Here is a 22,302-nt window from a genome sequence, read left to right as displayed (position 1 = left end):
GGAAAAACAACATGAGGAAAGGCCTAGGCTCTCCTACCTGAGATTTTAGGGGAAGGCCTTAGAGGAAGGAAGAGGTCATTCCTTTCTGCTGATGAAGGAAGTAAAACACCAGTCTCCCCAGTCTCACCTTTCCCACAGCTTACTGAACAGCTCCCAGATACCATTGCCCACACCCAGGCCTGCAGCTGCTTAGGCTTGAAGTAGCTGAAAGTGATCTCTGGGTCGGTGAGGTTTCCATATTCATTGCCATACTTCCTGTAAACCTGCATCAGAATAGAAGGAGAAATTTTAAATAAATTAAGAGTCCAGGATAATGGAGAATAAAACATTGAGACCTCATTTCCTCTTTTTAAATAAAATTTTAAATTGCTGTCATTTGTTTTTATATTACTTCATTTCTAAATATATATCCCTTCTACACAAAAAGCCATCCCTTGTATTTTTTATATAATAAAAATGGAGCAGAATTTTTTTTTTAAAAGGAAAGGATACAATTTAGCAAATCTAAAAAAACATATCAAGCAAATCTGAAAGTAAGGTAAGACTCCATAGCTAAGTGCCCCAACTCTGCAAAGAAGGGAGGGAAGCAAAGTTTCACTCTTCTCTAGGGTCAGGCGTAATGATGTAACCATACAGTGTCCAGTCTTTTTGTTCTCGCCATGAATATTCCTATTCTCATTAGGCACATTGTGTTCCTGATTCTGCTCACTTTACTCTGCAGCAATTCAAAAGTTTTTCCATGCTTCTTTGAATTCTTCATATTTATCATTTCTTATGAGAAATGACTATTATATTCACATGCCTCAATTTGTTTTCTCTTCACCAATAGAGAGGAATCTATTTTGTTTCCAGCTCTGCTTCCATAAAAACATGCAGATGTGACTATCTGGATAGATAAAGATCTATATCTGGGTATCTAGATATCTAGATATACCCATATATACACACACACAGAGCCATTCTTTCTGTCTTTGACCTTCTTAGAGTATATAGTTACTACTGCGATAGCTAGGTCAAAGGATTCCATCTCCTCTATGGGACTTTCCCACCTACTCCAACTCTCATTCACTTTTTTACTTTTCTCAGCTCCTAACATATTTTCAGTCTATAGCATATAAACTATCATTTTCAATCATGTGCTATCTTTAATTGTTTCATGTATATAAGTTTTATCTCTTCAACTATATTGTAACTTCCCTGAAAATAGATTTTACATTACATACTTATGTTTATTCCAACAATCATAGAGTATCATAATTAAACTGTGGGGGATCTCAACTACCCTTTCAGGACAAGATAACTCTAACTACAAAATAAATAAGAAAGAAGTTAAGGAAATGAATTGTTTTTTCAAAAAGTTAGAAATGATAGACCCCTAGAGATAATTGAATAGGAGAATAAAAGAGTATACCCTTTTCTTAGCTTTACAAAACTTGGCCATGTATTAGAGTATAAAAACTTCACAAACAAATGCAAAAAAAAGAAACATTAAATGAGCTCTTTTTATATTACAATGCTATAAAAATTATGTTCAATAAAGGGCCTTGGAAGAATAGATTAAAAATTAATTGGAAACTAAATGATCTAGTCCTAAAGGATGGGTGGATCAAAGAACAAATCACAGAAACCATCAATAATGTCATTTAAAAAAATAACAATGAGACAACATACCAAAATATGTGAGATATAACCAAACTAGTAGTTAGGTGTAAATTTATAATTCTAAACATGTTCATGAATAAAAGAAAGAGCAGATCAACAAGTTAGGCATGCAAATTTAAAAAGAATTAATTAAAAATCCCTAATTGAACACCAAATTAGAAAGTGTAAAAATCAAAGATTAACAAAATTTGAAAGTTAAAAAAAAAAACTAGGAGATTTTGTGAAAAAAACTAAAAAGAAAGAAAACCAAATTACCATTATCATAAATGAAAAGAGTGAATGTACTCTCAATGAAGATAAAATTAAAGCAATGATTAGGAGTTATTTTGCCCAATTGCATGCCATAAAATTAAAAATCTAAGTGAAATGGATGAAATTAACAGAAAAGGTAATAGATTACTAAAACAATTCTATCTTAGAAAAAGAAATTGAAGAAGCCATAAATGAGCTCCTTAAGAAAAAATCCCAAGGACCAGATATATTTACAAGTGAATTATGCCAAGCATTTAAAGAATAATTAATTCCAAAACTACTTAACTTATTTTTTAAAAATAGATAAGGGAGTTCTACTAAATTCTTTCTGTGAAACAAATATGATTTTGATACCTTAACCAGAAAAAACCAAAACAGAGAAAGAAAATTAAAGATGAATTTCCCTAATGAATATAATTTTAAATAAAATAGTAGCAAGAAGATTATAGCAATATATCACAAAGATCATACACTATGATCAGGTGGAAGTTATTGCAGGAATGTAGGGCTGGTTCAATATTAGGAAAACTATAAGAATAATTGACCACATAAATAACAAAAACAACAAAAATCGTATAATTATCTCAATAGATGGAGGAAAAACTTTTGACAAAATACAACATCCATTTTTGTTCACTAGAAAACACCCATTGCTCTTTTTAAAAAACCACTAGAAATAAATGGAGCTTTAAAATGATAAGCAGTATTTATCCAAAACATCAGTAAACATCTGTAATGAAGATTATTATTTAATCTTACTTTCCCAGTAAGATTAAAGGGAAAGCAAGGATGTCCATTATCTCTACTTTTCAATATAGTACTAGAAATGCGATAGCAATATATTTAATGGGATACCTAGATTGAAATTGTTCATTGGGCAACTATTGATGCAAGATGAGTTCAGGAGAGACATTTGGGCTAGATTTGATAATTATCATGTTATTCTTCTTGTTTGTCTTTCATTCTCAAAGAGGACCATAATTTCAGGGAAGTGATACCAAGACATATAAAGTGAATTGGATTTAAGTGAGGGAAGGCTGTGCTAAGTCATTAGCCTTAACTTTCTCCTCCAGAGCCATCTGGGTCCAGTGGCAAGATATAGGTTGGGATGACTTGAAATGGCCCTGAATGTTATCATATAGAGATGACTTGAATCAATAGAAGCTGATTAAATCACCAAGAGAGAATGTAGGAAGAAAAGAAAAAGCTTCTAATGGCACGGTGGAGAACCCTATTTCTTAAAAAGTAAGAAATGGAAGAAAACCCATGGAAAGAAGGAAGGAAAGAAAGAAGGGAAGAAGGCAAGGAGGAGAGGAAGAAAGGGAGGAAGGGAAGGAAGAGGAAGAGGAGGAAAAGAAAGGAAGAGAGAGAAAAAAGAGGAAGAAAAGAAAAGAAGGAAGAAGGAAGAAGGGAAAGAGAGAAGAAAGAGGAAGAGAGGGAGGAAAGATTTTTGTCATCTAGCCATAATTGAAAGCAGGAAGTGCCCATTAGTCACCTCTCCCAACCATCTCTAGTTCCATGAGGTTGTTGAAAAGAACAGTTCCAATGATTTCTTTCCTTCATGGCTTTTAACACCACTTAGATGAATTGGGAGTTATAGGCCTTTGGGTGAAATGGAAAACCATAAAGTCTTCAAAGTGGCAAATGCTTTTTATATTCATTTATAATTATTTCTTATTAAAGGCATATTACCATTTTAACACGTGAAATTCCAACCTATCTATAGCTTAGGAACTTAACAAGTACAGAGGTACATGAAGATTAAGTGATTTGTCAGGAGTCAAACAGTAAAACTATCAGAAGTAGAATTGACTTGTGAAGATCACATAACCAGTAAGAGTCTCAGAGGAGGGTCTCAGATCAAGACCTGAGAACTCAGTCTTCAATTCTTTATGCAGCACAGCCTCCTATGCTATGGTGTTAGGATTCAATGAGCATATAAGAGTATCTCTTGGGTTCCACTTCTCTCCCTTCCATTAATCTGTTTCATTTGTCTTTGCTTCAGGTTCCCATCTCTAAGGCAATGAGAGTAGAGAGCAGTCCCTTTGTCAATCCAAGTCACTTTTCTCTGCAAGAAGCAAGAACCAACACTCTCTAGTCGATCTCAGTATGTGTTCTCAAGTAACCTCTATTAAAAATTGTTTTCTTAAACATACATTACTGATTTTACTCCTCTGAGATGGGTAAGTCCCTATATCTGGTTCAGGATAGCAACCAAGAGGGAGAGTCACAGGCCAGACTTTGCCCGACTCACTTCCCCCACTTCCATCATCACCTGGACTTCAATGTCCTCTTGGGTGGGTCCTCTGATGTGGATCTCCTCTAGGTGGGGCATCTTGTCCTTGGTGAGGAACACCTTGTACTCAATCTGGTTGTCTTCCAGGACCGAGGGGTAAGTGGTGTTGAACGAGATGCTCCTCTTCCCAGAGACCACATACTGTCCTCTTATCTTCACAGCTGTGGCCCAGAACAGTGTTACTATTAAAGAAAGCACACTAGCCACCTGTTTCCACTTTCTGTCCAGTCAGGGATTGATGCAGACCTTAGCCAGAGAGGCATGGGGAAGGGAGTGGGACATGTGAGCAGGACCAATGGAAGTAAAACCGAAAAGTTACAAAGGAAAAATTACAAGTCAGATACCCTGTCGAGTGGTTGGCCACTGCAGCAAAAAGTCACATCAGTTGGGGTTTTTCCCTTCTCTGAATCACACAGGCAACATAATATAATGAAAAAGACAATAGATGCGTGATCAGACAACCTTCAGCTAGAATTCTGGCGCTACATTTACTGCATCTCTGACCTTGGGAAAGTCATTTATTAACTTCTCTACACCTTAGCTTGTTCCTCTACAAAATAAGGGGCAGCTGTACCTATAATCCTTTGAAAGTGGAAATATTTTTGCTGCAGTGTAAAATATTCCAGTGATTGGCACATAGTAAATATTTACTAAAAGCTGTTGAATTTAATCCATGCTCATAAATAGTTTTACAGCTATTCTAAGGGCAGTTGCTGACAAGAAGAGTTGACTAATTGTGGTGTTGCTTTTCTTCCTGCCTACTTACCCAGGTGTGTGAAGAGAGGTTTCTGGTTGGTGATATGCACAGTGGTGAAGTTAGGAGGAATTGTCAAGAATGTGACATACTCTAGAAGAAAATTCAAATAGGAGATGGGTCATGCTCCTGATCAGGGCCCTATGGAATTAGTCTAGGTTGCCCTATGTTTTCTCATCAGAGAGCTGGTGAAAAAGAAATTTATATTAAGGAAAAGCACATCCACAAGATGGGAAGGGTTCTGCTGTACCTTGGGCTTTCCCTCCAGAGTAAAAGCCGCTCACTCTGCTGCATGTGGTGTTGTCTCCCCCACAGACCTGACACACATCCTTCACATATCCAGAATCCATTCCACCATCACATCCAAATGCCTAATCGGAAGAGAAGGCAAAAGATTGGATTCTGGGGTGCAAATAAGACTAGGATCTGACCTTCCTCTCTTTTTTCTTCTCAGGGCCATCTTAGACCCATCTAAGTTGGTAGGTGGAAAGACTTACCATCCCTGGAAGTACCCTTCCTCCTAATATTTACCTTTTATCCTGGCTGCTGAACTGCGCACAGGACTTAGATCATGTGGCAGTCAACAACTTTATTCCTTCCTAGAAGACAGAGGACCACCAGACCTTGCCATCTGCCCTCCCACTAAACCCTTCAGTCCTTTAGACTTTACCCTCTGCCCTATCTCTTACTCTGTAGTACCCCTTGCACTCTCATCAATCTGCTTATAAAACCCAGGGACCCATGGATCTTATCAACTATTTCATTGCTTTACTCAAAGGACTTCTGGGCCCTTCCATGGGACCTGCAATTAAACTGTCTTTTAGGTGTTGTTTCTCCCAGTTAGAGTGTAAATTCCATGACAACAAGAACAGTCTCACTTTTCTATTAGTGTCCCCAAAGCTTAACATAATGCTTGGCACAGAATAAGCTTTTAATAAATGCTTTTCATTATTCATTCATTCATTCACACATACATGCATACACACAAAGGCAGCCTGGGCAAGTGTCAAAATGGTATTACTGAGGGGAGAGCAAAGAAAATGCTAAAAACAGATTTCACCCACTTCAACACTAACTTGGGTCAACAAACCTTTTATTAAGTGCCCACTATGTGCCAGGCATTGTGCTAAGTGGTGGGGGTACAAAAGGTAAGGAGCTTATAATCTAATGGGGGAATCAAGAAGCCCTTGGAGCTTCCATCTGATCTTCCTACACACACAGAGAGAGCCTTACAGACCCTGCATCTGCCCATCACACAGAGGTTCGTGGTCCCCTCTGCCTGGTGGTCTGTGGGCACACAGCGAGTCCCATCCAAGAAACTTTCCCCACGGCTCACTACGAAATTCTTTCCATCTGCCCAGCACGTGTGCTTGCACAGATCATTTCCTGGGAAGACAGAAGTGTGAAGGAACTCTGTTATATTACCTGGTGCCTATGAGGAAGAAGAAGCAGGGATAGCCTGGGAAGATGGGTCAAAGTTCTACAGCTTCATCAGTTGCTCCCAGAAGTTGGTCTAGCTAGAGACTGCTGAATTGATAGTAATTTTTAAAGTTCCTATTCTGGTTTTGTGATAGAAGATATCTCAGTATATAAAATATAAGACAAAAACCCTAAGTGAATCTTCATTTATTTATAGCCTATCTAGAACAGACTTTAAAATTTAGAGACAGGTTTGAGAGAATTAAAAAGTCATGTCCAACAAAGTTAAAGAATATGAATAAGTAGCTCTCAAAAGAAAATTGCAAATCATTAACAACCATAGGATATCTCCAACTCTCCAATTGCAATAAATAGAAATGCTGCTCAAAACAACCCTGAGGTTTTATCTCATTTCCAGGAAATTGAAAAAAATTACAAAACATGGGAGAATCAGTGCTGGAGCGACTGTGGAAAAACAGGCACACTAATACACTGATGACGGCACTATAGGTTTCTATTCTGAAAAATAATTAACACAAATGAAATTGTCCAAATATCAAGTGACTTTTTGTAGTAACAAATAGATGCCTATCAATTAAAGAATGTTTAAACCTACACAAAACCATCCACTTAAAGAGCATTTGCTGCTAAATAATGGGGAAAAAATAGAACTGAATCCCCTAAGTCCTCTCAGCCCTCAATACATTTGCTGGTAAGGGGATCTTCCCCAAAATGCCTCCAGTATACTCATCATTCTATCATTATTTCATTTCCTTGAGGCATTAAAGCACACCATGAAGCAGTTTGTTATAAGCAAGAATGGATCTCTAGCACTTGGAAAAGGGTCTAGTACAGAATAGACATATCACAAGTGCTTGTGGATTGATTGATCCTGTGAACCCAAAGGGACTTTAGAAACGTTCTCTCAATCTCCTCGTTTTACAGTTGAAGACTATGAAGGTCAGCCAAAGTCACACAGGTAATAGGTGACAAAGATGGAATTTAAACCTGACCTTCTGACTTTAAATCCAGTACTCTTGCCGCTGCACTACAAAGGAATGGGACAGAGGATTCAGGGGACATGGAGAGGGGTGATGGGAAGTGCAGTCACAATACTGCAGAGTCACAAAAGAATGATTTCCCTTCTCTTCTGGTATCCTCATCCCCTTCCTCTACCTTGGCTGTACTGAGCAGCTGACTTCCAGCTGTAGTAGTTGGGGATCCCTGGAGTGAGGTAGAGTGGCTTCCCATCAGTCGCAGCACATTGCTCAGACATGAACTCTAGCTGTGTCTTCTCACAGGCCTGTGGAAAAGAGGAAGCAAAAAGCAAGCTATAGCAGACAAGACTATTGAGAGACCAAATTAAATTTGGTCAGAAAAATTGCAGTTGGTCAGAAAGAATGAAAAGCCTTAAAAGAGACAATGCATCTCAGCCAAATGTCAAAGTCTATAAGGATGTCTAGCATTAAAGCCTTTCTAGAAAGAGAGAAAATGTGTCTAAAGTATTTTTGTTGGTGGTGGTGGGTTTTTTTTGTTGTTGTTGTTGTTGTTTTTTTACAAAATCTATTCCCTTAAAGTCCTAAAGACAGAGGATCTCAGAGTTCTTTATCTGGGGAAGAGGGAATGATGGAAGCCCAATAGCTTTCTTCAGATACCTGAAAGCCTATCACATGCTCATTTTGGATAGCTCTAAAAAACAAAATTAAGATGCACAAATGGAAGTTAGGAGGCAGATTGCAACTCAGCTTAAGGGGAAAAAAAATCTTTTTTATTGCTTTAATCTGTACCTTTATGAAAGGTAGCAAAGTCCTTGTAACTGGTAGCACAGATGTCCCTTCTTCTCCCTACCTATCTGGGAGTGTAAAACTTACTTCTTTTTATCTCTATTAGTTCAAAAAGTTCTTGCCCTGGAAGGATGGCTGTAATTGATGCAGTTAAGGGACCAAATGATGTGGTTTTGTAGGCTCAGGCACCAAATGATGCGATTTAGGAGAGCACCAAATATTGAGGTACAGGCACGTGAAGAATTCACAGTGGCCGTTCTCTTTGGCTAAGGTGGGTTTATTTAGAAGAAGAGGTTACAGACAAAATGAAGAGATGCAGTAGGTACCAGGAGGGGTAAATATGAAACAGAGTTGGGAGAGCACATGAAAGGGGATTTAACAATGATGGAAAAGACAAGTTGCTGGCTCCTCCAGATAATAGAACTCGGAGTTAACAGAAATCTCTACCTCATGAACTGGTATAAAGGGAGCGTGCCCACCCACCTGAGTGTTGCACAGCTCAGCCTTGAGATCAGCTCCCACGCAGTCATGACCACCAAAGGCAGGTCTGGAAAGCACCGTCAGACAGGGTCAGGAAGGAGAGCAATGGGGCAGCTTCCCTCCCACAGGATGTGCCCATGGCCTACCCCTAGAGGAAGACAGGTTCTTCCGCCCACCCCCAGAAATGGAGGCCCTGGTACCGGGGGTTGTTGCAGTGCCGCCTTCTGGTGATGACTCCTCCTCCACAGGTTCGGGAGCAAGTGCTAGGAGGACCCCAACTAGACCACTGTCCATGTACCAAGGACACTGGGGTCAACTCTTCCAGAGAACGGCAGTGGCCCTTAGAGCACCACTAGAATAGAAAAGTTTGTTGAAAATAAAGTAATTAAAATGTCTATATTCCCTTGGATCCAGGGGAGAGACAGAGACACAGAGAGAGAAAGAAGGAAGGAGAAGAACAAGGAGGAGAAGGAGGAGGAAAAAGAAGGAGGAGGAAGAAAAAGGAGGAGGAAGAGGAGAAGGAAGTAAAACAGGGTGAGAGGGAAGATGGAAGAAAGGAGGAAGGATGGAATAGAGGGAGAAAGAATGGAAGGAAGGAAAAGGGAAAAAAGAAAAGGAATAAAAGAAAGAGGGGAAGGAAGGAAGAAATACACCCACATATTTATAACAGTTGCTTTTAGTTGGAGAATGGATAAATAAATTGTGATACATAAATATAATGGAATATTATTCTTTAGGGATTTTTTTTGTTTTTAGAAATAATGACTAAAATGAAGACAGAGAAGGTGAAAAGACTTAGACGATCTGATGCAAAATAAAGCAGAGCTAGAAAAGCAACATATACAAACTACAACAGTGTAAATGGAAAGAACAGCACAACAAAATTGAGAATGAATGCTGCAAAATTATGACGAAGTTGGACCCATAGAAAGAAGATCAGAAGCCAATTCTACCCACTTCTTTGAAGAAGTGAGGGACCATGTGTATGGAACAAACATAAAATGTCAGACTTTTAAAGTTTTGCTAAAGTCTTTTTTTCCCTCTTTGTTATTCTTTTCTATAAGGGATGGCTCTTAGAGAGGAAGGTGGGAGGAATATATGAGGAAAGTTGGGTGATTTTTTTTCAAACATACTATTTGGCCATAGCTAGCTAGTCATCATAGGGTTTGTTTGTTTTTTTAACTCACATTTCTCCATGGAGGCAGAAAGTCAACACAAAAAAGGGTATCAAACTTATTTTTCATTCCACATACTCTGTTGAATGGAGAGGCAAGTGACAATGGCCTTCTTGCTTTTCCTCCCACCAGACACTCTATTCTCTGGCTCTGGGCACTCTCTCTGCCTATTCCCCTTGCCTGGAATGCTCTCTCCCTACCTCTACCTCCTGGCTTCCACGGTTTCTTTCAAGCCCCAGCTAAATTCCTACCTTCTATAGAAAGCCTTTACCAATCTGAACTCATCATCCTTCCCCCAAACCCTCCCCTCTTCCCGACTCCCCTATTCTTGCAGAGGGAATCACTATCCTATCAGGAACCCTGACTCCCAGCCTAGGTACCATACTAGTTTCTTCACTCTCCCTTCCCCCTTCTCCATCTAATCAGTGGACAAGCCCAAAGGTTTTCACTTTCCTAACATTTCTGATATAGGCCCCTCTGTCCTATGATTCCTCATCTGCAGATCCTCATCTACTCCTGCCTGGACTCTTACAATAACCAGCTGGTTGGCGTCCCTGACTCATCTTTCCCCACCCTGATCCACCCTCCATTCAGCTGTCAAAATGATCTTCCTGACGTAGAATCACCACCCTTAATGTGGTGGTTCCCTATGACTTTCGAGATCAAATATAAAATCCTCTATTTGGCTTTCAAAGCCCCTCATAACCTGGCCTCTTCCAACATTTCCAAGTTTTCTGACAATTTACTCCCCACTTGCTAGGTACAACCCACCAGTGCTGGTCTCCTTCCTGTTCTTTTCACGAAACTCTAAGCTCAGACTCCAAGCTTTTTCACTGGCTGTCTCCTATGTATGGAATGTTCTCTCTTATCTCTGCCTCCAGGCTTTCCTAGCTTTCCTCAGGTCTCAGGTAAAATTCCACTTTCTGCAAGAAGCCTTTCCTAGTCATTCTTAATCTTAATGCTTCGCTCAGAGACTGCCTACCCCCATTTTTACTGCATGTCATCATTCCCAATAAAATAAATGCTCCTTGAAAGCAGGGATCTCCCCCCCCTCGCCTTCCCTTCTTTTGCCTTTCTTTTTCTCCCTATCAATTAGCACAGTACCTAGCTCCTAGTAAGTGATTGCAATGTTTCTGTATACCGAAAGGGATAAGAAAAGAAAGTCAGCCACTTGCAATTCCTTGAAGGAACCAAATTGGGGAGGAAAATATATATACATATATATATATATATATATACACATACATACATACATATATACATATATATATAGCAATGGAACATCAAAGCAACTCTCATTTTTCCAGACTCAAACTAAGGGAGTGATTTCCTAGTCCATCACTAGCCTCCTTAGTACTCTTATTAATCAGGAATGGAGACCGTATGAAAAAGACCAGTCCTAATTATTGTGCCTGATATAGATATCTCATTGTAAATTAACAAGTTGATCTTCTGGCTTATCAAATTTATTTTTTTCTACACTGAGCTAGTGTACCACCTCATCCTTGGCAATCTGACAATTTCTGAACTGCAAAGCTGAGGTTATCTGGTATTTGGTAGCTCTCCCTGCCCAGAAAAATGCTGCATTCTTATGAATTTAGCCTAAAGCAGTGGTCTGTCTTTCCTTATCCCTCCACTACAGCAGAGATCCCACTTGATGAGGAAGACACGGATGGAGGTCCATCACTAAAAGTGTGGTGGTGTACAAGAGTATCTTTTTCTTAATCGACTATTCCCAGTGCTCTCACCCCACAAACTGGGTTAACCTGCCCAACCAGAGGCGTCCTCTTTAAACATCCAGTGCAAACCTTGCCTTTTACCTTATTGGCTCCGCATTCCGTTCCATCCAGGAGTGGGATGAGGATGCGACTACAGCTGGTTTGGTCCCCAGGGTCTGTATGGCAGGACAGCACTTGGCACATATCCTGAGAGGGGAGAGAAGGCTGCGTGCTTGATGCTGTGGGCTACGGGGTCAGAGTACCACACTAGCTCTTCCTTCTGACTAAGATTTCTGGTGCAGAACGCTTTGCAGCAGGGATCTGATTCCCCTGGATACTACCCGGGCTAGGGCATCAGGCCTGGAGGCAGGAAGGCCTGAGTCAGGAAGACAATTCACATTAACTAGGACCTCGGGTAAGTCTCAGTTTCCTCATCTGTAAAATGGGAGAGGTGGGATTCAGTGACCTTGTAAGATCTCCAATTGTAAGTCTGGGAACCTAGAACCAGAGGTTACCAGGGCAAGTGCAGCCGGAGACAGGATGGAGGAGTTGGGAGAAGGAAGACCAGGGGCTGACACAGGGGAGGGGAGAGAGATCAGAACAGACAGAAGGTTCTACCTACAACATCATCCCTGGAGAAGGTGCAGGCAATCGCGGCACTCCCAAAGGCAACTTTGCACTGCTCCTCGGCCCCGTAGTAGAGGCCCGGCTCTGCGCGGGGGATGGCCGCTTCCAGGTGAGGCAGGTCGTTCACACAGCTTGCCTTCTCTGTGCTGCCATAGGTCCCAGCAAGCTTTACCCTCCCATTTATCCCAAGCTTCCCCAGGCCAGCGGGCCGCCACCCAGGAGAGGAGTCCCCACGGCAGGGTCGGATTTGCTTTCAGGATCCTTAGGGATCAGAACTCCCTAAATGCCAAGCCTGACGGTCCCTCTATCCTACCTGCCTGCTTCTCCCTCGCCCTCTTCTTTCACACAGCACACCAGTTAGTGATTGAATGGCCTCAGGGCTTATTACCTAATAAAGCGGAGAAACTGCTCCCGGCTGCACGGGGACCAGGTGAGACCGATGCTGTTTGGGGGGCCACCAGGGGCCATGATGTGGTCATTGCTGCTGCAGCTGTTTTCCTCAGTCCCATCGTGATCAATACCAAAGCTGCGGTCAAGGACAGGAGGATTAGGACCCATCTGGTCCTTTTTCTAGAGGAAATTTTAATGTCCTTGCCTCCTTCAAAGGTGAGCCACGTCCTCTTCTTCCTTTCTCCATTCCCATAATGTCCTTGATGTCCTTTTGTTTGACTTTACAACTCCAGTAAAAGAAGATCTATATTCCCCTTATAAACATCCTCCTAAAACTTTCCTAATAAAATGCTTACTTTCCTCAATCACTGGAGCTTTTCAGTATATCTCCCATCAGGGTACCTGGCAATTTTCCCCACTTCCTCCTTACAACCTTCCATTTTATTCCCTAGTCCCATGTCTAACCTTCCTGAATCCCACCTCTCCCATTTTATAGATACAGAAGTGTTAACTCTTCTGCCATGTTTTATTTCTGGAGTCATTCTGGCACTCTAATAGATTTAACTTCCTGCCACTTGCCCTTCTTTGTCTGAGGGCCGGAGGGAGGTCACCTACCTGTGCCCAATCTCATGAGCAATGGTGAGCCCCAGATCAAAGCCGGTATCTTCCGTAATAAGGCAGCTCCAGGAGGAGGAGCAAGCACCCCCGAGCTGGGTCACCCCCCGAACCTGCTTGTTGCCATCTGACAGCTCCAGATCAAACCTTCAAAAAAGAAGATAGCTCATACATAGGGACAAAGCACAGGGAAAGCAAACAAGGTCTCTCCCAGCTTGAGAGTCCTTGGAAGTTTCCTAAGATGCTTTTCTACTCCCCAAATCAATGCGACTGAAGCCTGTTAGAGTTGTGGTTAAGAGAATAGGAGGGGAACCTAGGGAAAGCAGTAGCCCATCCAGCTTCCTGGCTCTGCCAGCCTTCCCGAGTGAGGAACTTAGCTACCTTGTGATGTAGAGGACCAAGTCAGCATGGTGTGGGTGGGTATCATCTGGGGGATTGATCCTCTGGCTCCATTCACACACACTGAGCAGTGAGGAGGTGAGATTGGTGGTGATATTCAGACCAGCCTGAGGGAAGGGATAGGGAAGAGGAGGCCCTCCAAAGAATAGCCTCCCAAGTCAGCCACTGGCTAGGGAGTGAGAAGCAGGACAAAGAGGTTGCTTTCTGAATTCAGTATGCCTCCTACCTCTGGCTCAGTCAGAATGATCATCTTTATCAGGTGAACTCGGAATGGGACTCCTAGGGAAATATCTCTCAGCAGTTCTGCCCCCTATTAAGTGAGGAAACAAGTTGGAATAAAGAAATCTTGCCCTGACAAACAAGTATTTATTTAGGATCTCCTATGAGAAGTTAGGTGCTAGAGATACAAGTACAAAGAATAAAATAATTCTTATTCACAAGTTTCACATTCTAATGGAGGAAACAACACATAAAAATATATGCTGCATAAATAAAGTTAATAAATGCATACATATATACATATACACATAGTAGTTAAATACAAAGTACTATGGGAAAGAAGATACTGGTTGTAAGGTTCTCTGGAAATGTTTCATCCAGAAGATGATCTCAGAGGGAGAAAGGATTAATATAATAATTAATTGGGCAAGTAGGTAATACAATGGATAGAGTACTTGACCTGGAGTCAGAAGACTCATCTTCCTGAGTTCAAATCTGACCTCAGATATTTATTAGCTGTGTAATAATATTTAATAATGATGTGTAATAAATAATATTTATTTATTAGATTTTAGGCAAATCACTTAACCCTGTTTTCCTCAGTTTCCTCATCTGTAAAATGAGCTGAAGAAGAAAATGGAAAACTACTCCAGGATCTTTTCTGAGAAAACTCTCAAATGGATCATGAAGGGTCAGACACAGCCAAAAAAAAATGACTAAGCAATAGTAACAATAAAAATAACAATAACAAAACAGTGGACTAACTGTCAGAAGATCTTAACTTGAACTCATATGCATTTGGACTTATTAGGTGATCCTGAGCAAATCACCTAGAATCATGACATGTTACAGCTAGAAGGGACTTTGGAGATTATATAGTTTTACACTCTAATTTCATAGATGTGAAAACTGAGAAGCAACTTCATATACTATTGGTTAAGCTTGTATAAAATGAGGTTAACAAACATATTTATAGCAGCCATTTTTGTGGCTGCTAAGAATTGAAAATCAAAGTGATGCCCAACAATTGGAGGATAGCTAAATAAACTATGTTTTATGATTGTGATAGAATATTATTGTGCTATAAGAAATGACAATTAGGATGATTTCAGAAAAACCCAGAAAGACTCACATGAATTTACATGATGTAAAGTGAAGTGAACAGAATCAGAAGAATGCTGTACATAATAATATCAATATTGTACAATAAAAAACTGTGAGTGACTTAGCTATTTGAAGCAATGCAATGATTCAAGACAATCACAAAAAACTAATGATGAAGCTTATTATCCATCTCCAGGAAAAGAACCGATAATGATTGAATCCAGACTAAAGCATGCTATTTTTCATTCCTTTTCTTTATTAAGAGTCTTCTTGTATATAATGACTATACACAGAAATGTTTTATGTGATTACACATGTATAACCTCTATCTGACTAATTACCATCTCAGGGAGGGGGAAAGGGAAGGATAGAATTTGGAACTCAAAACTTTAAAAAAAAAATGTTAAAAAAAAAAAAAAAACATGTTCTAACATGTAACTGGGGGAGGAATAAAATTTTAAAAATAAATAAATAAATGAGGTTCACAATATTTGTCTTTCTCATCTGATCAGCTGTTAACTTAATTGCTAAAACAGAGATAAGTAAAAAGAGTGGAAAGTAAAGAAGCCATAGAAATATAAAATATTATTGTAGGTATTTCCTTTGCTTTTGGACTTTATTGGTGTTGAGAATTTTAGACCAGGACTTCTGCCAATAACAAAGCAACAGCTGTTTGGCAATTTCTACTTGCCCAAGGTCATATAACCAGCATATGTCAGGAGGGACTCAGCCCTCTGCTTTGGTTACTGGCATTGCTCTATAAAATCATGAATGATTTGAAAAGAGTAAAAACCTCTGCAGAAAGTAAATCCAATTCATCAAATTTCAGAATGTAGCAATGGATGGCTAGACAATGATAATCCAGATAAATGGATAGAGGGCCAGACAAGACAGTCCTCTCCCATAGTTACAAAGACAACATTTAATTCCAAGGACTTATTCAGCACTTCCTGAAAAGCTTCCCACCAAAAGCCCTTTGTAAGATAAGTCTGAAGGCACTGTATTTAAATATGAGTTACTAAAATATTTCAGAGATAATGAACTCTGAAACACTGGAACATTGAACCAACACTGAAAATCACTTACAATATTGAGGTTGGTAAGGATATATCGCTCTGTATCTTCCTTGTGGTACTCATAGACATCATGGCCCACCACAACCAGTAGCTCCAGATGTTTGATGCTTCCTAGAGCCCGCTTTAAGATCCGAGGGTAAAGTCTATAATCTTTGTGAAGAAAGCCAGTGAGGTCGTGGTTAAGGCAAAATAAAATCACTCCTTATAAAGTAAGTGGTCTTAATTTCCCCACCTAAAAACATTTCTCATCTACTTCCCCTTCTGATAAGGACAATGCATCTTAGCACAAGTCACCTCCTCACCTCAGGACTAGTAGTAGTCCACAGGGTGGTCTCCCTGTCTCAAACTCTCACACAGCTGCCCAAGTGATTTGACAGGTTCAAGTCTGACCATGTTAATGTGCTAATGAGAGAAAAATCGAGTATTTGGCCTTTTGTTTTGTTTTTTGGAGGGCAGAGATGGTCTGGACCAATAATTTATTTTCCTTCCTTCCTTCCTTCTTTCCTTCCTTCCTTCCTTCCTTTCTTTCTTTCTTTCGTAATCTGGATTAAGTGACTTGTCCTGGATCACATACCTTGTAAATATCTGAAGCCAAATTTGAACTCAGTCCTTCTGATTCTGGGGGTATTCTATCCACTGCACCACCTAGCTGCCCCTTTGTAACTTAAAGTCTTAATGAGTTGCCTGAGACACTGAGAAGTTAATATGTGTCAGGGACAGTATTTGAACTCAGATCTCTCTCACTACAGTCTACTATATTCTATTGTCTGGCCATGCTATGAAGGCACTTATATATTCATTATGAAGCCTTCTGAAGAAGACTTCCTTCTCCCTTTAGCCTTTGTATCTAATCCTATTAATGATCAAGGTGGAAGAGATTTCAGACAGGGAGGAAATAAGGATGGTGACAAATTATACTGGATTGTGGATAGGGTGGAAAATTACTTTGGAAACAAGTCTTGCCTTGCCCTTCAAATTACAAACAGTCCTTATTTTTCCCAAAAGTTGAACTGGCTTTATTCACACCTGCATTGAATTCTTCTAAACTCCAAAATTTGAGGCTATTTCAAAATGGGCATTGCTTCTTCCTGGGTTCAAAGCCATCTTAGCCCTGGAGCATCTCTGAAGGGAGGATGTAAATCACTCTTCTTACTCTAGCTAGGTTCAAAACTCTGTTCAAGGCAACCTTTTATAGGAAGACTTTCTTGATTTCCAAAAAAATTTACTTCACATTTATTCTGTATATAGATATTTATATAGATAGATAGTTGCAAAATCTTGTCTTTCCTGATAGAGGTAGGTTCCTTGAGAATAGGCACTCTTACTATTTTTTGTCTTTGTATTCCTAGAGGCCAGAACAGTGAAGGTACAGTGTGATTGCTTAGCAACCCTTATTGATTGATTGAATTAGTCTTCAATTTATTAGGGCTTTGTCCTAATTAATATATGGTGATGTTGCTTACTGATTTGAAGGGAATGGGACTGATTACAGTTTCTCCTGATACATCAGAACATGGGGTGGGTAGTGTTATGACCTAGGAGGCTGCACCATCTGGAGAGTGACCAAAAAAAAAAAATACTCCCCCATCTCTCAGTAAATTCCTAAAAGAGAAATGCTTCTGTCTGGAAGTCAGAGGTATTTCAAATGATTCCAGGAAGTCTCCGACAAATATGGGAAGTTCTATAAGCCCGAGGGATAGCTTGGTGGCCCCATGGATTGAGAACCGGACTTGGAATCTGAAAGACTTGTCTTCCTGAGTTTGAATGTGACTTTAGCCACTTACTAGCTTGTGATCCTGGACAAGTCACTTAACCCTATTTGTCTCAGTTTCCTCATCTGTAAAATGATCTGAAAAGATAAATGGCAAAGCACTCTATTATCTTTGTCAAAAAAAAAAAATCCCAAATGGAATTATGAAGAGTAGGACACTATTGAAATAATTGAATAACTTAAGGCCATTTCTTTGCCATATGATTTTCCTATCTGTTGTTCTATCTGAGGAAAAAGGATGGTACCTTGCAGGGCCCCTGATGCCTTCTGGGTGGTCTTGTGAATAAGGTGGGGGTTGGTATGACTGTAATCTGGTACCAAGCTCCAGTGCTCTCTCTTCAGAGGTTGAATGTAAAGCTGCTCACCCCTCACAATGACCTCTCCTTGCTGATAAAAAGAAGAAAAAAGAATGTGGAAGCAAAGAAAGAATGAACCTTTATCTTTCCTCTCATGAGACATGACTTCATTTAAAAATTATTCTCTGTTAGTGTAGATGGAACAAATTCACTACTTAGATTTCCTCCCTCCCACTTCTGGTTGCAAAAACTTTCATTATGTTTCCTTCCTCACCAGAGTCCTTATAGTGATGAACTAGGTTGTAAAATATTACAAATCAACATTTGCAAATTGCATATTCTGCTATCTATGCGTACCTTGTGCTTAGCAAAAGTTTGCACTTCGTAGTGGCTATTTTGTTTCTTTTTCCTTTCTATAAATTATGTGGTAGCTGTAGGGAAGAGAGCTTATTGGATAACAAAGGAATATAACAATAAGAGTTTTTCACTAAATTATATCCAAACTTTGAGTCTTTTTTCCCTGACCTTCATTCCACCCTTTGTCACAGAATTATCCCAGATAACTGCAACAGAGATTCCACTACCTGTACAAGATCTTCCCTGAGCCACATACCTAGCATTAAATGGGGATTTATGCTCATTCATCTGCCCTTTCTTTCTCTTTCCTCGTGAACATAAATTCATATTTGCAAGGTGGCTAGGGATTCCAGTTTCTATTCCTAACATGCTAGCTGGCCCATACAGGGACCAAACCCCATGCTGCTAAACTTAATCAGATTACACTTGGGACAACAATCCCATCCCAAATGCAGTTCCTCAGAACCTTGCCTAATCACTCTTTGAAGCCAACAGTATTTAGGCTTTAGGAGATTAGTGTGGAAGCCCCCCAGGATAATAATAAGAATAATAATAAGTATAATTTATAAGAAAAAATAATAAAATAAAGGATGAAATCCTTTATTAGATCATTGCTGTTAAAGAGTAGGAAGAAACTCGTAGCATGTGGGTACATATCCCTGAAATCATCACAGAACTGTTAGCAGAATCACAGAATCTCTGAGTTGGAAAAGTATCACCAAAATTATAAGCACCTAAATCCCTCATTTTAGAGAAAAGAAAACAGAATCCCAGATGGGGAAAGTAATTTGGCTACTGTCACCAAACCTCACAGAGGCACAGCATGGTGTAGTGAAAAGAACACTTTTGCAGACCCTTATTTCTTCATCTATAAAATGAGGGAGTTGGACAAGATGGACCAGAGGATCTCTTTTGATTCTAAATTTATGAACCTAAGAGACTGGCTCTTTTGGCCGCTAGATTCCCCAGTTTAGGAACTGGAAGCATTTTAAGATATTCAATAACGGAGTTGAGAGAAAGTAATTGCATGCTTTTTCACAAAATGCTTCTTCTCATTCTTCCACTTAGTGTTCTAGTTGCTGTCATACTAGGTTCATCTTCAACATCCTCCCCTGCCCCCCAATCTATTCCACCTGCATACTGGCAAATGCTAATAAGATAATAATCCTAGCATTCACTCACCAACTGCCCTGCACAGTAAGTAATTTTAGCAGCAGCCCGAGGGGGCAATAGGACCCTTCCTCCAGTAAAGCAGTTGTCTGGATATTGTTTCAGTTCCCAGAGAGAGGAGTTTATCACCCGCTGGCTAGTAAAGGATGGGATCAGGAGGCTGAGCTCTTCAGGGAAATGGAAGGCATAGGGTTCTCCCAGGGCCTGGAAAGAGCAGCGCTGGGACTTGCAGTGCGGCCTGGAGATCTGGCGGTCTTCACAAAGGCAGCTGAGCTGAAATATATCAAACTCGAAGGCTGGAAGAAACAAGATGGTAGTACTCAAACAGTAGGATTGAGGAAATCCCAGCCCAGCATTTTTGCAATTCTTGTCAATCAGGGAAACGGGCAAAACTGAATTCCCTTGGTGAATGCATTTAGCAGGAGGAGGTCTCTAAAGACCTACATCTTTAAAATTACCATCCCCACAAGCCATGAACAAATAGGCTGTACCTTTGGCATAGTCTCAATTTAGTTCTTTCTCCTCAAACTAATATTATATTTCTCTATGTATTTTCCCTCACCCCTTGAGGGCAGAGTTTCTCCCTCTTTGTCTCTGTATCCCCAGTACCTAACAGTACCTGGCATAGCCACCAATACCCCAAAGATCTGTGCTTCAGTCAGCAATGCAGAGTCCTAGTGCAGATTCACCCAGGACAAAACCACCTAAGACTTAGTGGGCACACAAGCTCTGAGGCACGCAAAGACTGAGGGATAATGAGCCAGAAAGCCTCAGGAGCCAGATTTGAACAAGGTCTTGCTGACTCCAAACCCAGGGCTCTGGTTATTATGCCACAATATACCTTTTCAACCTTGAACTGGGTAGGTGCTGAATACATGTCTGCAGGCTGTAATCGAAAGGCTGCTAGTCACAAGGGACTCCATTTCACTAGTAGAAAGTCCAGTAGGGGACTTTCTACCATATCATAGTTTCTAACAAGAGACTCCATACAATGAGAAAATGAGTAATACAGACTGTAATCAAATAAACCTAGTATGGGACAAGACTACAAGTCGCAAGTGAGTCCGTTTTCAGTAGTAGAAAGTCCCCTAATTCCCTATTCCTAGCAAAGGACTCCATACAATAAGAAAATGTGTCATCCTTCTATATTCCAAATTATCAGGCAGAAAAATATTGATATGTGAGGGTGAGAAGACATTGTACTAATTAAATCTCTTTGACTAAAAAAAAAAAAAAAAAAAAAAAAAGGAAAAGAAATTGAGACGATGCTGTTTCTTTCCATTTCCCACACACACAAAAAAATAAACTCTAAGTTTCTATAAATAGAAATAATCCTGAAAATCACAAAATTTTAAAGTTAAAGGGGTTTTTAGAAAATATGTATTCTAATTACCTCTTTTTATAGATGAGAGAGAGAAACTTAGAAAAAGGAGGGTACTTGCCCAAACTAGTTAGCAGCAATTTGTTCTGAGATATCTAAAAAGATTATTTTACATAAAGAAGTTTGCAGTCAGATCCCTAGCTCTGTCCTGGAAACTCTTCAGATCATGTTTCTATATATTTGTCAGTAAAAAAATATATTTGTCAGCAAGCATTTAATTAACAGGAAGATAATTGGGCCATGGTATAGAAGTTGCTTCCCCCTTCATACACACTTCCAAGAGAAATATCCTTGAAATGTGACTTAACCTAAAGTGAAGGGTATAAAAGAGAAAGTCAAATTATTTTGACTCAAATAATTATCAAGGAAGATAAAAATAGTAATGTTACCCTTACTAAAAAGATACCACAGAATAATACCTTCTAGAGTGGAAACAGCACCAAAATAAAAGAAAAAATTTTCTGGATCCAAAGCTATCAGAAATCTCTGAAAGAGAAAGGGGGAGAAAGAAGTACTTAGATTTTAGTAAATATATTTTTCACCTTTGACTAGATGAAAAGCAATGATTATAATAATGACGATACTCCCTCTGCAATGAACTGGCTTTAGTCCCCTGCATTTCTGAGTTCTGACTTTATTTTATTTCATACAACTTGATGTCAGTCAAAAAAGAATAATGGCTAAATTTTGTGTACTGTTGTAAAGCTTATAAAGTATTGTACAAACATTATCTCATTTGAGCCTCACAATAGTCCTAAAGCAGGCCCTACAGCTAGTATCCCCATTTTACAGATGAAGTCAATGAGGCTCAGAAAGTTTAAGAGATTTGTTGGTAAATTATATATCTAGCAATCATTAGAGTCCAGAATGGAATCTATATTTTCTGAACCCAAGCCATCTCCAAATTTCCTTTATTTAATAGCTCAGTTTCAACCCATATCATCAGATTTTCAAGGACTATAATTATCTGAATATTAGTATTTCCAGGAATCAGACTCACCTGCTGGAAATCTGGAAGCTGGAAAGATCCCAGAAGGAACAAAGCAGAAACAAAGATCACCCATGTGCAGATCATGGTCATAGAAAAGGTAGCTCACACTTTGTTCAAGTCTTCCCTCTGCAATTCTCAAAATCCAGTCCAGGCAAAAGGCAAATTTAGAATTTAAAACAGCTATGCAAATTGTTAGGGGAATGGAGATCCTAAGAGGGAAATCTGGTCAATGTCAAATGTGACAGCAATGGCTGGGAGGGAGCTATTATGCAATGTTTACTCTTTAGGAGACTTGCAAGGTTAAGAGGTCTGAGATAGTTCATATTATACAACAACCAAAGGAAGAGGGAGAAGTTAGAGAAGAAG

The 22,302-nt window shown here is 39.7% G+C and overlaps 1 protein-coding gene across 1 annotated transcript in view; it reads right to left on the bottom strand.

Annotated features, from left to right (window-relative positions):
- The window catches only part of ADAMTS13 (ADAM metallopeptidase with thrombospondin type 1 motif 13), a 47,813-nt gene that overhangs the window by 17,455 nt on the left and 8,056 nt on the right, over window positions 1-22,302 (bottom strand). Inside the window, exons 2-19 of the mRNA XM_051973774.1 lie at window positions 20,184-20,238; window positions 19,694-19,860; window positions 17,987-18,128; window positions 15,981-16,120; window positions 13,798-13,881; window positions 13,554-13,678; window positions 13,173-13,319; window positions 12,556-12,693; window positions 12,163-12,313; window positions 11,643-11,747; window positions 8,848-8,999; window positions 8,651-8,714; window positions 7,560-7,686; window positions 6,202-6,350; window positions 5,215-5,335; window positions 4,977-5,057; window positions 4,190-4,371; window positions 128-263 (exon numbers count right to left, since the gene is read on the bottom strand). Of these exons, the coding sequence (XP_051829734.1) occupies window positions 128-263; window positions 4,190-4,371; window positions 4,977-5,057; window positions 5,215-5,335; window positions 6,202-6,350; window positions 7,560-7,686; window positions 8,651-8,714; window positions 8,848-8,999; window positions 11,643-11,747; window positions 12,163-12,313; window positions 12,556-12,693; window positions 13,173-13,319; window positions 13,554-13,678; window positions 13,798-13,881; window positions 15,981-16,120; window positions 17,987-18,128; window positions 19,694-19,860; window positions 20,184-20,238 (2,266 nt within the window). The remainder of the gene's footprint in view (window positions 1-127; window positions 264-4,189; window positions 4,372-4,976; window positions 5,058-5,214; window positions 5,336-6,201; window positions 6,351-7,559; window positions 7,687-8,650; window positions 8,715-8,847; window positions 9,000-11,642; window positions 11,748-12,162; window positions 12,314-12,555; window positions 12,694-13,172; window positions 13,320-13,553; window positions 13,679-13,797; window positions 13,882-15,980; window positions 16,121-17,986; window positions 18,129-19,693; window positions 19,861-20,183; window positions 20,239-22,302) is intronic.

This window comes from Antechinus flavipes, chromosome 2 (assembly GCF_016432865.1).
Source record: "Antechinus flavipes isolate AdamAnt ecotype Samford, QLD, Australia chromosome 2, AdamAnt_v2, whole genome shotgun sequence".
NCBI classification, from domain to species: domain Eukaryota; kingdom Metazoa; phylum Chordata; class Mammalia; order Dasyuromorphia; family Dasyuridae; genus Antechinus; species Antechinus flavipes.
Note: the sequence above shows the minus strand (reverse complement) of the source record. Positions and strands in the feature narration are given on the sequence as shown.